Source organism: Stenella coeruleoalba, assembly GCF_951394435.1.
Source record: "Stenella coeruleoalba genome assembly, chromosome: 9".
NCBI classification, from domain to species: Eukaryota; Metazoa; Chordata; class Mammalia; order Artiodactyla; family Delphinidae; genus Stenella; species Stenella coeruleoalba.
Window position 1 is genome coordinate 12,585,371 of NC_137155.1, and position 16,989 is coordinate 12,602,359.

General features: G+C 37.5%; 1 protein-coding gene across 4 annotated transcripts in view; it reads right to left on the reverse strand.

Moving 5' to 3' along the window:
- The window catches only part of SUGCT (succinyl-CoA:glutarate-CoA transferase), a gene marked incomplete at its 5' end in the record, with an annotated part of 694,779 nt that overhangs the window by 437,431 nt on the left and 240,359 nt on the right, over positions 1-16,989 (reverse strand). For all 4 annotated transcript variants that reach the window (XM_079931161.1, XM_079931162.1, XM_079931163.1 and 1 more), the window contains one exon: positions 15,657-15,754. In XM_079931161.1, coding sequence (XP_079787287.1) covers positions 15,657-15,754 — 98 coding nt within the window. The remainder of the gene's footprint in view (positions 1-15,656; positions 15,755-16,989) is intronic.

Sequence of the window (16,989 nt, forward strand, 5' to 3'; positions counted from 1 at the left end):
TCAAGAGACGCAGAAAAGCATTTGACAAAATTAACATCCATTTGTGATAAAAACTCCTAACAAATTAGACATAGAAGGAACATATTTCAACATAATAAAGGCCATAAATGACAGGCCCACAGTTAACATCATCTCTTATGGTGAAAAGTTGAACACTTTTCTTCTAAGATCAGGAACAAGACAAGGGCACCCACTCTCACCACTCTTATTCAACAAAGTACTTGAAGTCTTAACTAAAGCAATCAGGCAAGAGAAAGAAATAAAAGGTATTGGAATTGGAAAGGATGTAGTAAAAGTGTCTACCTTTGTAGGTAACATAATTTTACATATAGAAAATCCTAAAGACTCAACCAAAAAACTGTTAGATCTAATCAACCAATTCAGTAATGTTAAAGGATACAAAATTTACAGTCAAAAATCAGTAGTGTTCTCTACACTAACAATGAATTTTTCAAAAAAGAAATAAAGAAATTAATCCCATTTACAACAGGATCAAAAACAATAAAATACTTAGGAATAAATTTAACTGAAGAGGAGAAAGATCTCTACTCTGAAAACTACAAGGCAGTGATGAAAACAATGAAGACACAAATAAATGTAAAGGTATTCCATGTTCGTGAATTGAAAGAATTAATATTGTTAATATTAATTAATGTTAATATTAATTAATATTAATGTCAATACTATCAAAAGCCATCTATAGATTCAATTCAATTCCTATTGATATTTCAGTTGCATTTTTTACAGAAGTAGAAAAACACTTCTAAAATTTACATGGAGCCATAAAAAATGCTGAGTAGCCAAAGAAATCCTGAGAAAGAAGATCAAAGCAGGAGGCATCATACTTCCTGATTTCAGACAATGCTATAAAGCTATAGTTATCAAAGCAATATGGTACTGGCATAAAAACAGAGAAATAGACCAATGGAACAGAATGCAGAGCCCAGAAATAAATCCAAGCACAAACAGTTGACTAATATTTCACAAGAGAGCCAAGAATACTCAGTGAAGAAGAGATAGGTTCTTAAATAAATGAAACTGGGATAACTGGATATTCACATGTAAAAGAATGAACCTGGATCTGTATCTTACACCCACTCACAAAAATTAGCTCAATATGGATTAAAGACTTAAATGTAAGACCTGAAACCATGAAACTTCTAGATAAAAACAGAAATAAAGCTCCTTGACATGAGTCTTGGTAATGATTTTTTTGGATATGACACCTAAAGTACAAGCAACAATATCAAAAATAATAGAAAAAGGTACAGGTGAACCTATTTGCAGGGCAGATACAGAGATGTAGAGAACAAGCATGTGGACACAGGGGGGAAGGGGATGGTCAGACAAATTGGGAGATTAGGACTGACATATATACACTACCATGTGTAAAAGAGACAACTACTGGGAACTTGCTGTATAGCACAGGGAGCTCAGCTCGCTCCTCTGTGATGACCCAGATGGGTGGGATTGGGGGAGGGAGTGTAGGAGGGAGGTCCAAGAAGGAGAGGATATATGTGTACATATATCTGATTCACTTTGTTGTACAGCAGAAACGAACACAACATTGTAAAGCAATTATACTCCAATAAAATAAAATAAACAAGTGGGACTACATCAAATTAAAATGCTTCTGCACTGTAAAAGAAACGATCAACAAAGTGAAAAGACAACCTATGGAATGGGGAAAAAAAATTTGTATACCATATACATGAAAATGGGTCAATACCTAAACTATATAAATAATTAATTAAATTCAACAGCAAAAAACCCCAAATAACCTAATTTATAAACAGGCAAATAGACATTTCTCCAAAGAAGACTCATAGATGGCCTGCAGACACATGAAAGGATACTCAGCATCACTAACCATCAGGGAAATGCAAATCAAAACCACAATGAGATATCACCTCATGCTTGATAGAATGGCCATCATCAAAAAGAAAGAGATAACAAATGCTGGCACAGATGTGGAGAAAAGGGAACTCTTGTGGACTGTTGGTGGGAATGTAAATTGGTACAGCACTATGGAAAACAGTATGGAGGATCCTCAAAAAATTAAAAATAGAACTATCACATTCCAGATCTGGGATTATATCCAAAGGAAATGAAAACATTAACTTGAAAAGATATCTACATCCCCATGTTCATAGCAGCATCATTTGCTATAGCCAAGGCTTGGAAAACATGTGTCCATCAATGGATAAATGGATAAATAAATTGTAGTATACATAGAAAATGGAGTATTATTCAGCCATAAAAAGTGAGAAAGTCTTACCATTTGTGCAAACATGGGTGGACTCTGAAGGCATTATGCTAAGTGAAATAAGTCAGACAGAGAAAGACAAATACCATATGATCTCACGTATATGCAGTACTAAAAAAAAAAAAAAAAACCTCATAGAAGAAGAGATCAGACTTGTGGTTACCAGAAGCAAAGAGGAAGAGGAAGGGAGATTGGAAGAAGGTGGTCAAAAGGTACAAACTTCCAGTTATAAAATAAACAAACACTAGGGATGTAATATACAAGGCAACATGGTGACTATAGCTAACACTGCTATATGATATGTAGGAAAATTGTTAAGAGAGTGAATTCTGTGAGTTTTCAAGAAAAAAATGCATTTTACATTTTTAAATGGTTGAAAGAAATCAAAAGAATAATATCTCGTAATGCATCAAAAATGTATGAAATTCAGCTTTCAATGTCCATAGATAGAGTCCTTTTGGAACACAGTCACACTCACTCATTTAAGTATTGTCTATGGTTGCCATCTCGCTGCAACAGTAGAGTTAAGTAGCTATGATGAAGACCACAAGGTCCGCAAAGCCTAAAGTATTTACTATCTAACTCTTCATAGAAAAAGTTTTCAGACACATTTTAAAACAGTCAGTTTTAGGATGATTTGCTACACCACAACTGTTAACTATGATTTTAAATTTTTCATCCCATATTAAATTTTTTGGCTTACATGCTGTGCTTTATAGTTATATCTATGCTTGTATATTTAAATTTGTTATTAATTTTTAGAATATTTCATTGTGGTTAGTTTTTCTTTCTTGAAGCTTACTAATATTTTCTCTGTAACCTAGTCTGTAATCAGTGTTTTTAAATGTTCCATAGACACTAAAAACGAATATGTGCTCTCTGTTAGCAGGGTATGCAGTGTGACATATGTCTACTACCTCCACCTCATTAAATATGCTAAATAAATCCTCTTTTTATTTACCTATATTAGAAAATAGTTAAATTATTACAAAATGATTATGTCTCTCACCGTTTCTGTTTCTAATAGTTCTGAATTTCTATATTTTAGAATTTATTTCTATATTCTAATGTGTTTAAAAATAGCTTGGAACCACCAATTACTCTTATTTTCCAAATATAGTATATATCAATGGCCACCAAAAAGGGCCAATCCCAGAGCCACAAAGATCCAGGCCAGCATTCTGATTTTCCTTTTTTGTTTCCCTTCATTAAATTGAACAGAGTGCTGAGACTTAAATAAACTCAGACATTCCAATGTCTGGATTTTTCTTTTTCCAAAGTTAGCAAATGAGAAAAGAAAAACAATTCACAATAGAGGGAAGAAAAATCATTAAGAAAGAAAAAATGCAAATTTAAAAATTGAAAGATTAAAAGTTGTGTGTGTGTGTGTTCGGGTTGGGGGGCGTGCAGAATGTTCACTTAACTTCTTTTCCTACCTAGGATTATTCGAAATACAAAATTTCTAGTTAGAGAAAAGGAAAATAAGTGATTGGCCCAGGAGTACGGTGGAAAAAGGAATCAGGAGATTCCAATTTGAGCCTCACACACCAGTGAGCTGTGTGATACTGGGGAAAACATATTAAACCAGAACTAAGGTAGGTCCAGTCTGCCTTTGGAAGCAGTGAGCAGCTTGCCAAAACTACTGTGGATTGTCCAGGTGAAGACGGCCAGGAGCAGCTGGTCGCTAGGGAATGTTCCAGGATGCTGGACAGCTGGTGGAAATCAAGGCTCAGCAGGGATGTCAGCTGTCAGCACTGGGAGAGAGGTGGAGTCAGCTCTCACTAGAAACATCAGTTGATGTCAGATCAAAGGCCCAAGGAAGGCCTACGCTGGAAAGCTGAAGCTAAGAAGAGATAAGAATAGAACCCAAGTGGGGGCAAAGTAGTTGCAGAACAGAACTCAGTCTGAGCCAAAGGCAGGCAGGAAATTGGGCAGGGCAGGAATGAGTCTGGGAGTCTACGGAGCAAACCGAGTGTCAGGAGACCGAGTCAAACTCCAGCTTCTCTATCCAATTCAAAAGTCAAGGGCAAAAGAAGGTCAGCCAGCAAAGTCTGGAGAGCTGTGCCTACACCCTCCCAAAAGGAAGGCCTTTCGAGTTGGCTTTGTGGAATCTCCCATCAGATTTCAAGGGGTCTCTAGACATGATGCTGTTAAATTCTAAGTTCTTACACATAGGAAGGGGTTAAGTTCAATGATATCCCAGGTTCTATCCAGCTCCCCAAGTGTTTAGGGCTCTATCATTCTATAAATCTAAAAATATACATTAAGTTCCAAAGGAGATATGAGGGTATTAAATGTTTTATCCAGGGAAATAGAGTTTACTGGACTCCCTCCCGCCACCATCCTCACCCCCCCTGCACATACATATAAATATCCCACCACTACCACCTAATTCTTTCTACTAAAAGGCAGTGTGGAATGTCTTATAGCCCTTCTGGAAAAAAGGAGGGGGAGAGAAGGAGTGGGATGACATTCCATTCCATCCTGACTCACTTAAAGATATCATTTGATTCTCAGTCACAAAGAATTCTCTTAACAGGGTAGAAAGAGCCCTGGTCACGAGGAGCTTGTTTGGAGTTGCAGTGGTTCCCTTTGCATTCTGTAAGCCAAAAGGGATGCATTCCAGGGCTGTGTTTCTTTCATTCTTTTTCCCTCCAGGCTGATTTTATAGTAACAACAAATAGCCACGTAAATCTATCTCCAAATGACCAACATTCAGAAAATGTACCACATAAAATATAGACATTTTACAAGGGACCATCTATTAGCTGATAATGGCAGAGCTGCCATGGAATGCATAAGAAAACAAATGTGACCCTCACCAAACGTCAGATCCATTTATCCAAATCAGCCCTCTGCAGTGGATCCCAGATAAACCTACAATGATATGATTCAAAGCATTATGAAAGGTTGGGGGGAAGGTTACAATAAACTAAATATGTAGGTTGAGGATATATAAAAATCACGTGAAATGCAGCCTCGTTAGATACGAGCAGTAGGCAGGAAAAAAAAAAAAAAAGGCTGGCAGAAGAGATTTTAAAATGTGATCATATGGGAAAGAGAATATTAGACCAACAAAAAAGTTTCCGTGGGAGAAAACAATAAGTTTCTCTATGTATATTAAAAACATGTAGACATGGGAGAGTCGATGGTTGCCAGGTTTAGAGGGGAGGAATTAATCCGGGTTAAAAGAGACTCCCATAGCCTCCCAGCCCTGGCAAAAGTGTCAGTGAGGGGAACTTAATCTCTGGGGCTCCTGACTGCTCTCAGCCTCCATTCTGCTTTTCACTCACCTTAGGCAGGGCTTTGATGATTTCTCCACTTTCCCCGTATTAAAATCTAGTCTGAGGAAAGGGCCTGGGGAATTTTATTTACTCTAAGGAATATGACTACATGCTTTAACACCCCCCAGCCCTGTGCTGTTTGAAGCTTAAGAGCGGACAAACTTTTAAGCCCCTAAAATCTATAATTGCAGAATTTCTGAAATCAGCAAACTATGTGTAAGGAAGGGTTATATTCCATGGAATAGAGGTTCTGCCCAGTCCTTCTAAATTATATCATATTCGTGGCCACTGATAAAACTCTCCCTCTTCTCTAAGCAAGCCACTTTTTCAATGAAGCCTTCCTGCAAGTAGCTAAAACCCACCTAGGAAAGTGGTAAGTGATATCCATGTATTATTTAATTGTAAAAGAGTTCAAATTGTGAATGACAGGATAAGGACAGGAAGATGGGGGGCGTGGAAGGCAGGCAGGAGGGAGGATTGAAATGGGGATTTAAGATGGGGGGTAGGGGAAGGGGCAAGAGATAGAGGGCTGTCTGAGGTGAAATATGTGGTAGTTTTACTTTCTACTAAAAATGAAAATTAAGGATATTATAGATATTATTTAAGAGAAAAGTAAAGTCAACAGTTTTCAGGAAGGCCAAAGATACCCATTAAAACTTTGAAAAACTTAACCATAAAAATGACAGAGGAGAACTCATGGATGTATTTTATTTCAGAGTTCAAAGACCCTGACTGAAGCTTTTCATAGAGTCTATTAACACAGCATAGCAACTCAGGAACACACGAAAGTGCTTCATTCTTTATGAGGGTACAACCACAAATGCATGGAATAATTTAAGTGGAATGTTCACAAGTTCCAAATTCATTGCCCACACTGAGAAACAGTGTTTCTTGAAAGAGAATAGTATATGAACTATTAAGGTCCACTTTGGGTTTGAAAGAAAAGAAAAAACAAGCACTATTAATAGCCTTTATTAGGAGCACTGTACAAAGTTAAATGTATTCCTGAGTCTTGTAAGCTATTTTTCATTTTTTTAAGAAGTTGAACAGAAATCATTTGTTTAGCTGCAAAAAGGTCATACAGGCCAACTAGAATGTCATGCTTTACGTCTGCTAGAATTAAATCAAATCAGTACAATAACACTAGTTATATCGTCCTAATCAGGATCTGATTGGCAGTTAAATGAAACTTTATTAAATAAAAATTGTGGAAGGTAATTCATATAATAATTACAGTTTGGGAGAGGAAAATCTCTCAAAACTTGGCATCCATGAATAAAAAAATGCCATAGGAGAACTCTGATGGCAAAAAACGTGGGAACTATAATTTCTGATTCTTGAGGATTGAGGTTCTCCTCAAATATACTGAGCACTGTTGTTTGCTGAGGGCTATGCTGGCTGCTTTCATGCCTCTTCTGTTTTTTAATTCTCACAGTGATGCAGGTATTCTTACACGTACCGTATATATGAGAACCGGAGGCTCAGAGAAATCAGAGGATCTGCTCAAGACCACAGAGTTAGTGGAAGGCTCTGGTTTCAAATTCAGGCCTTCTGACATTCTGTGATCATAATACAGGCCTCCTAGGTTAGTTTAGAAAAAGTTCTCATTTCTAGCTACCACTGCTCTCCTCTTTTTATTCTGACCTGACATTGGGTCTCTTCCCTTTGGCCAGTTTCCCAAATTGGGATAGCTTTGCCCCTCACTGGTTCATACATTCACTAACTGAAAGAACATCTAGCACCAGGGAACCAAAGAGGCACCAGAAATAAAAATCAAAAAAGACAGTCTCTTACGATGTGCATAGTCTCTTACGATGTGTCAACGTAGGCTCATCAGTTATAATCAGTGTACCACTCTGGTGAGGGATGTTGCTGGTGGGGAGGCTGGGGGAGAGGGCAGGGGTTGGGGGGTAGCAGAGGGTACGTGGGAACTCTCTGTACCTTCCTCTCAGTTTTGCTATGAGCGTAAAACTGCTCTAAAAGAAACTGTCTCTAAAAACAAAAAGATAGTCTCTGCCTTAAGAAGTTTACTGCTGCGTCAAGGTGGAGGATTAATGACAGCTGAACGCAATAGATGCTTTGATTCAGCAACATAGGAGGGGCCGCTTTAAACAGACAAACGAGACGGGAAGAGCTCCCAAAACTTGTGCTCATTTTAAAAGACTAGTAGCAGCCAGTGAGATGAAGAAGCTTCATCATTTTAGTGAAAAGCAATGAGCCTGTGGGAAGACACAGCAGATTAAAAGACCAGGCCAAATTATAAGATGGTTATAAGGTAAAAGTGGGAGATGCAATTACATGTGTTAAGATAAATAGTTTAAACTTTATCTTCAAAGCTGTGGAGACTCCCTGAAAGACCTAGGCAGGGAAGTGGAATGACCAAATTTGTCTGATGGAACCAAGATGTCTGTTTTTAAAACTTAACATTATATTTAGGCATCTTTGAAGTTACGAGCCCTCCATGAACAGCCCAAAAATGCTCCAGGTCCAGCTCTCCAATATTCTGAACAAGTATATTAAAAATAACTTGACACCAAATTTAAAAAGGTGAAGCCCTTTAATAAGTTCTGGATTCAATTCAACAAATGTCTGTTTAGCATCTCTGTTTAGAAGGCCGTGAACTACAGCATTTAATTTCACAGTATTTTAATACAGTAAACTGTGAAAATAAGTAGATATTCAATTGCATACCAGAAACTTGACTTCAGAAAAACCAGATCATTCAAAACCAAAAATAATTATTTATTTTACTAAAGGTATTGCCACAGTACTTTATTTTTTTTTAAACAGTCCATATGTGGGTTTTTTTCCCACATCTTTATTGGAGTATAAATGCTTTACAATGTTGTGTTAGTTTCTGCTGTACAACAAACTGAATCAGCCATATGTATACATATATCCCCATATCCCCTCCCTCTTGAGCCTCCCTCCCACCCTCCCTATCTCATCCCTCTAGGTCATCACAAAGCACCAAGTTGATCTCCCTGTGCTATGCAGCAGCTTCCCACTAGCCATCCATTTTACATTTGGTTGTGTATATATGTCGATGCTACTCTCTCACTTCATCCCAGCTTCGCCTCACCACCCACCCCCATGCCCTCAAGTCTGTTCTCAACGTCTGCATCCTTATTCCTGCCCTACCACTAGGATCATCAGTACCGCTTTTTAAAATTCCATATATATGCGTTAGCATACGGTATTTGTCTTTCTCTTTCTGACTTACTTCACTCTGTATGACAGACTCTAGGTCCATCCACCTCACTACAAATAACTCAATTTCATTCCTTTTTATAACTGAGTAATATTCCATTGTATATATGTGCCACATCTTCTTTATCCAGTCATCTGTTGATGGACATTTAGGTTACTTCCATGTCCTGGCTATTGTAAATAGAGCTGCAATGAACATTTTGGTACATGACTCTTTTTGAATTATGGTTTTCTCAGGGTATATGCCCAGTAGTGGGATTGCTGGGTCATATGGTAGTTCTATTTTTACTTTTTTAAGGAACCTCCATACTGCTCTCCATAGGGGTTGCATCAATTTACATTCCCACCAACAGTGCAGGAGGGTTCCCTTTTCTCCACACCCTCTCCAGCATTTATTGTTTGTAGATTTTTTGATGATGGCCATTCTGACTAGAGTGAGATGATACCTCATTGTGGTTTTCATTTGCATTTCTCTAATGATTAGTGATGCTGCACATCTTTTCATGTATTTGTTGGCCATCTGCATGTCTTCTTTGGAGAAATGTCTATTTAGGTCTTCTAACCATTTGGTGTTGAATTTTGTCAAAAGCTTTTTCTGCATCTATTGAGATGATCATATGGTTTTTATTCTTTAATTTGTTAATATGGTGTATCACATTGATTGATTTGCATATATTGAAGAATCCTTGCATCCCTGGGATAAATCCCACTTGATCATGGTGTATGATCCTTTTAATGTAATGTTGGATTCTGTTTGCTAGTATTTTGTTGAGGATCTTTGCGACTATATTCATCAGTGATACTGGTCTATGGAGGCTAAACAGTGCGCTGCTAAATAACCAAGAGATCACTGAATAAATCAAAGAGGAAATCAAAAAATACCTAGAGACAAATGACAATGAAAACACGATGATCCAAAACCTATGGGATGTAGCAAAAGCAGTTATAAGAGGGAAGTTCATAGCAATTCAAGCTCACCTCAAGAAACATGAAAAATCTCAAACAATCTAACCTTACACCTAAAGCAAGAAGAACAGAGAAAATCCAAAGTTAGTAGAAGGAAAGAAATCATAAAGATCAGAGCAGAAATAAATGAAATAAAAACAAAGAAAACAACAGCAAAGATCCATAAAACTAAAAGCTGGTTCTTTGAGAAGAAAAACAAAATTGATAAACCTTTAGCCAGACTCATAAATAAAAAAAGGGAGAGGACTCAAATCAATAAAATTAGAAATGAAAAAGGAGAGGTTACAACTGACACCGCAGAAATACAAAAGATCATTAGAGAATACTACAAGCAACTACATGCCAATAAAATGGACAACCTGGATGAAATGGACTAATTCTTGGAAAAGTACAACCTTCCAAGATTGACCCAGGAAGAATTAGAAAATATAAACAGACCAATCAAAAGTAATGAAATTGAAACTGTAATTAAAATCTTCCAACAAATAGAAGTCCGGGACCAGATGGCTTCACAGGTGAATTCTATCACACGTTTAGAGAAGAGTTAACACCTATCCTTCTCAAACTCCTCCAAAAAATTGCGGAGGGAGGAACACCCCCAAACTCATTCTACGAGGCCACCATCACCCTGATACCAAAACCAGACAAAGATATCACAAGAAAATTATAGACCAATATCCTGATGAACATAGATGCCACAGTACTTTAAAAGGTAAATTTGTCTCACACTGTTAGTTTTATTTATGACAACTTAGGGTAACCAACATTTTAGGAATGCCTTCACTAGGACTATACTGATATATGCTTCCCTAACATGTGTAGCATTTTTCAAAAAGCAATTTAAAAGTTGTCATCAGTTTCTCTCCAAGCTACTTTTTTTTCTTCTATGATTTATTTTTTCCTCCGTATAAAATTACACTCAGTTTGGTATTTCCTCCTTTGATGTGAACTATCTTTTTTCCTCACCTGCCTAATTTTATTTGTCCTTTAAGACGCATCTCAACTGGAAAAAAAAAAAAAAAAAGACTCACCTCAGCTGGCACTGTCTGCAGGAAAGTCTTCCCTGACTTGCCCAGATTGAGGTAGTCGCCCCTTCTCTGGGCTCCCACCACCCTGTGTGTATGTGTATAGTGGCACTTCACACACACTACTTAATTCATTGCTTTACTTGTTTGTTGTCCTACTTAGACCAAGAGCCACCTCATCTTTCATCTCTGTATCTGCAGGACAAGGGCACACAGTCAGTGGCCATTAACGCTGATGATGAGAGGAAGCAGGAGGAATAAAATGAATTGTATTTCTATTTTCCCTATTATTTCTCTTTTCCTTCATCCTCATTTCATGCCTTCCTATTATTTCTCCCCAACTACTAAGACATCATCATAATCCTTCTATTCTCAATATCAATACACATCATGATTTTTAGTCTCTCCCGCGAGGTCTGAACTATTGCAAAAATGCTGGTCCCGTGTGTGGGTAGCACAGGTTGAGGAGTTTGTTGCTCCTTAGCTTTGCAAAGGAGGGGTTTGTTGTAACAGACCCTGCATTAGTCTCGATTTTATCTTTTCTTCTGTGTTTTAGCTGGGGTCTTTGAACATGCTTTAGTTTTGCCTCGCTTTTGGTCTTAGCAGCTGGGTAAACAGACTTTCTGAAACACCCTGGATAAAATGGCAAGTTCAAGGGGAAAGTCTTCCACCTTTAAATTAAAAAAAAAAAAAAATTTGCTCACGGCCACAGTTGGGGAATAGTAACACCTGAGAGCACCTGAGAGGGATGGTGTTTGTGCTGGCTATGGAAAACTCCGCTGATGACAAAAACATGCAGCTGCCTTTCCAAGTGAGGCCGACAACTCTCAGGGAGCAGCATCAAACTGCATTTAGCAAGAGTGACAGAAGAGCGAGGTAAATGACTGACATTTCTGGTAGGCACTTTCTGAAGAGTCTATGAATTGCAGAGGAGAATGCGAAGAGAATCACCTGATTCTAAAACACTTAAATGAACGCTTGCCATGGGCAGGAAAGTTACTTTGGGAAATTACTCAGGAAATTAATCAAAACTTAGGAAAAATACTTTGGAAGGAAGATTTTGAAACACAAGAGGGAACCTTTATGTGTATTTAGGAGAGCAAACTTTGTAAAAATCCATAAATGCTTCTGTTTTCACTTTTGGATATCGAATTGGATGAAAGGGGTGCGACGTTTTGTTTTGTTTTGTTTTTAAGGAACACCATGAGTCCATCATCGCTAGAGATTTTTTAAAAGTTGTCTGAAGTGCACATTCTCTCTCACAAACCCCTCTACATTTTTATGTATTTTAAAGATTTTCCAAAATAGAAATATAGGCTGAGGAAAGTGTCTATGAGCATTAAAGGGAAGTTTTATGATGTAATGTTTAATAGCAGACAACAGGGAAAAACATGGTGTATTCACATGGTAATGTAGCTACTGTTACCAAAAATATGCTTTTCTATAGAAATGACAGGAAAACCACACACACACAAAACTGTAGCACGTGCACTGTAATATGCTCACGAAAAGACAAAAAGACAATAAGTTACTAACAGGCACAGACTGTAGCTGCAATACTTTTGTAAAGCAAAATTTACAAAAAGTTTATATGAAAAATACGCACAGCTAACTTCTTAGGCATATCAAAACACATGTTTTTATGGAAGAGGTCTTAAAGAAAAGTCTTCTAGAACGTCTACAAGGTTTACTCTAATGAAAGTCCAGGCAGGCAGGGAGTTTAGCTTTGTTTTGTGTTTGAAGCCATCTTCCTTGTGCCCAGAACAGTCACTGGCACATAGTAGGCAGTCAATAAATACGTGTTAAATAGATGAGTAAGAGAAGGAACAAATGAGAAGCATGTTCCATTGAAACTCTTGAGTCCCTAGGTCTCTTCAGGTGTGGAAGGAAGTTTTTGCTGGTTCTAAGTTGCTGGAAAACTTCGAACTCTACCAGGTAGAGTATTCCCTTCAAGATGTCTTTTCAGGGTCGGGGGGAATGGGTGAAGGTGCTCAAAAGGCACAAACTTGCAGTTATACGATAAATAGGTCCTGAGGATGTTATGTGCAGCATGGTGACTATAGTTAATACTACTGTATTGTATATTTGACAGTTGCTAAGAGAGTAGATCTGAAAAGTTCTCATCACAAGGGAAGAAAAAGATTTGTAACTGTGAGGTGACAGATGTTAACTTACTAGGGTAATCATTTCAGAATATATACATATATCAAATCATTATTTGTGTGCCTTAAACTAATGCAACATTATATGTCAATTATATCTCAATAAAACTGGAAGAAAAAAAAAAAAGACCTATCATCAGGTTACACAGAAAGCAGAAGTTGTTGACAAGCTAACTCATTTTATGGCCAAAAACTTTCCTTTGTTTCACAAGTTTCAGAAACTCCTTTATCATAAACTCTATTATAACTTTTACAGCATGATTTTCCTGCCAACTCCCCCTACTCTCTCCCTCTGGACCCACCTCCCTATATTATTCCTTTATATTGAGAAAAGGTGGAAAGGAAAGGTCATGTCAGATTGTGGAGGGCCATGATGTCAGAATAAAATGACCAGATCTAATCATGTCATTAATATAGAGCCATTAATATTTTGAATATTGGAAAAACATAAAATCATATCATGAAAATGAGACATTTTACAACATTCACAGAGACTTCTGAAAGCCCAACACGTAACAGTACTAATGAATCCAGGGATATTTATTCAGAAAAACAAATGATAAGGTTATCGATGGGACTGAATCAATATCCTAATCTTCCCTGGTCATCATTGTTTGATCCACCACGGAGGAGAAGAGACCTGAGCTGGAAGAGACTGTAGAACTGCATCCCACAAGACACCACCAAAACACGTCCACACACCAGCCCAAGAGAGCAGGGACCCTGGCCTCTGGGCACCCAAGGGCCTCTCTGTGGTCTGTGTTTTAACAGCAGGATGATGATGAAGGCAACTCCCTTATCAAGTTTCCTCTCTTAAGACTACCCTCTAGTCTCTTCTTTACAAGTTTGATTCCTTAAGTCTGAATAAAGACATAAGAACCTATGGGTTCCAAAATGCTGAAACTCCCACTTCTGGGTATATATAAGAGGAGAAAGAAGAAGGTGTTAGGTTATTTAATTCACCCCAAAAAGAGAAATTTGAAATTAAACTGTTACAGATGCTGCTAGAAGTCTGTCCACAATAGAATTCTATAACAGAATTTAGCAAGGAATACAGGTTTTAGGACACAGGAAACCAATAATTTAACTCTGTGGTTCTTAAAGTTAGAAGAGTGCTGGCAACTCAATAACAAGATGACACGTATCTGCCTAGGTTTTGTATTTTCCTTCGGTCCACTCTTCTCACAGCATGGATGTGATTTATTTAGACTCTCCAAGAGCTTTTGATAAGGTTCTCACAAGTGCCTGTTATTGAAACTTGGTAACCGTGGTGTGAAAGGAAAAAGTCATATCAATGAATTAAATGAATCAAAAACTGCTTGAGAGGCAAAGAGGCAAAAAGCAGAGATAAAGGGCCAATTCTCATGGGGTGAAATGTTAATGACTGAGGGCTCTCCGGCTTTGCAGTAGAATCTGAGTTTTATTTAACTAATGACCAAGAAAGGGGAGCCCAATTCTCATTCCCCTCTTCTCTGTATATCAGTCCCACACACAGAGGCCCCATTGGTTGAAGGAGGAGATACAGGCAGCATAGAGAAGAAGTGCTTAAAATCCAGGAAAAAGCAAATAGGTAATGAATGCAGACTCATGCAGAGGTCCCCAAAGGAGAAGGGAGGAGGAATAAACATAACATTAGCAGAAGTTTTTTTCTAAGAACTTTCGCTTGTTTGTTAGTTTTTTAATACAATTTTCAAAGGTTACACTCCATTTCGTTATTACAAAATATTGGCCATATTCCCCGTGTTGTACACTACATCCTTGTAGCCTATCTTACACCCTATAGTTTGTACCTCCCACTCTCCTACCCCTGTATTGTCCCTCCCCCACCTCCCCACTGGTACTCAGTTTGTTCTCAATATCTATGAGTCTAAGAACTTTGACATATCTATGCTACATGGAAACACAAGGGCATTTTCAAAAGACAAGATATTGTATTTGAACAAAAGTTCTTAATTTATTGGTTTGATGACAGCAAATGTTCCATACTGAAGAATGGTTCACATGGGCATTGAGATCCACAAAAACCACAATCTATTCCTATAGATAGAGAACTTAGATGTAAACAAAAGTGAAACTGATAGGAAAGAGTAAGAATTATTAACTTTTTCTGAGGCAAACTTGAAAAATTGATACAGGTTTTAACAAAAGTATAACCTGACATGAATGGAATAATTTGAAAATCAAATACTCTAATTGGTCAGCATTAATCCTTTATGACTCAATCTGCCATTTTCAAAACATCAACATGACAAACTACACAGAGAGGCTCAGAAAAGCCAACAAGCTCTTGACTGAACCTCCCTTATCTCAGTTTCCTTATCTGTAAAATGGAACTAATAGAACTTCCCTCACGGGATGATTATAAGGGTTAAATGAGATCATGTATGTAGAGCGATTCATACAGTAAATGTAAAAAATGATGTTGAATTATTACTGTTAGTATTTATGATAGACTAAACCCAAACACTTACATGCCACAGAGAAGCAACTAATGCAAGCTATTGTGATGTTCTTATTTGTATCATTGTTATGATGCAATACTTAGAAAGACATGTGAAATACTTTCAAACGCTTTCAAACAAAGAAAAACATAGCTTTAAAATATATTTCCACTAACGAATTTTGTAAAATGAAAGATAATTATAAGTTAATCTAAATAAGCCAAAAAGAGCACCACAAAATGCCAGATAAATGCTAATAACATATTAATTCTTAAAGGTACAAACAGTAGAGCCAAGCTTACCGTGTCGATAGTATTTTAATAAGCTCTTTTCTATTCTGTACCCGAAGGTGGTTAGTTCTATACTTGGAATCATCAATCAGTTCAGGCAAATTCAAGATCTAAAAGGGAAAAAGAATTTTAAAGTGTAATTCACAAAATTTTTGTGTACCTGCCTGTGGGTACTAGTGTTCAGGACCTACCACTCCATCCTCAAGACCATTCCTTGCTGGTCTTTATACTTCTTAACACAAGGATATATGGAGGGAAGGATCATGCAGTTAGGATGGGTCATGCTGGTGACTGGTTTTCTCATTTATAAGAAGGTTTTACTACATTTAAGCATGCGCCTACATACAGGAAAACCGAAAAGCAGTTATCAGACCCCCCGTAATATCTTGTACCCATTTATGAGAATATAGGAGAAGAGTTATCAGATTCCCACAGTAAGTCTTATCTAGAGGAAACAGAGATAGAGGTACAAATTGGGTAAAACTGACCTAATTCTAAGAACCAATAACATAAGTGCAAGTCTGCACTTACATCAAGCTCATAATCCACATATATCTTGTAGGTACATTCACTTATTTGTTCCACATGTAAATAAAATAGTATTATCTGTCCCAGTAGTCCTATCCAGGATGTTGTACAAGGTGCTAAAATAAAGGGGAAGCATACACACTTGCCCCAAATGCTTACCGTTAAAACAATGTCAAACTAAAAGATACTCCTCCTATAGAAGTGTCCCTATTTTTCTTTACTATGACTCCCTGAAGGAATAACAAATAGAAGTGCTTTTATATACTTCCTCTTTCGCTCCTCCTCAGTAAAGAGAAAATCTATCCTGGAAGTCCCAGTGGACATCTTGCAATTTTAACAAGACCATAATGAAAGTACCAAGTGGATTTGGAATGGAAAAGAAGTTTTAAGAAGAATGTGTGGAGGCAGTGTTTGGCACTTGTGTTGGAAAGTCAGAAGGAGCATTTATGGGCTAGGGGCAGGCCATGTGGCCTACAGAAAGCTTCACTACCTCTATTAATGTATTTGCCTTAAATATAAACACGTAGTGGTTTCATTTGTTTCCCACAGTTTAAATAAAGTCAATCCATTAATCATCTTACAAAGGAGAGAGAAGTGAAGAAGATTCCCTGAAGTAAAGAGAGCATCTCAATGGTGTAATTTCTCTTTCACATGTTTCACTTATTCATTTCCTTTAGGAATAATAAAGACAGCATTACTCTCTCAGATTTTAAAAAGTGACACCACATACAGTGCCCTTTCTAGAAACCTCCCTGTCACCACACCTGATCCAAGAATTGGCCTCAAGGCTTATCCAGGAATCAAAACACACCCTCCC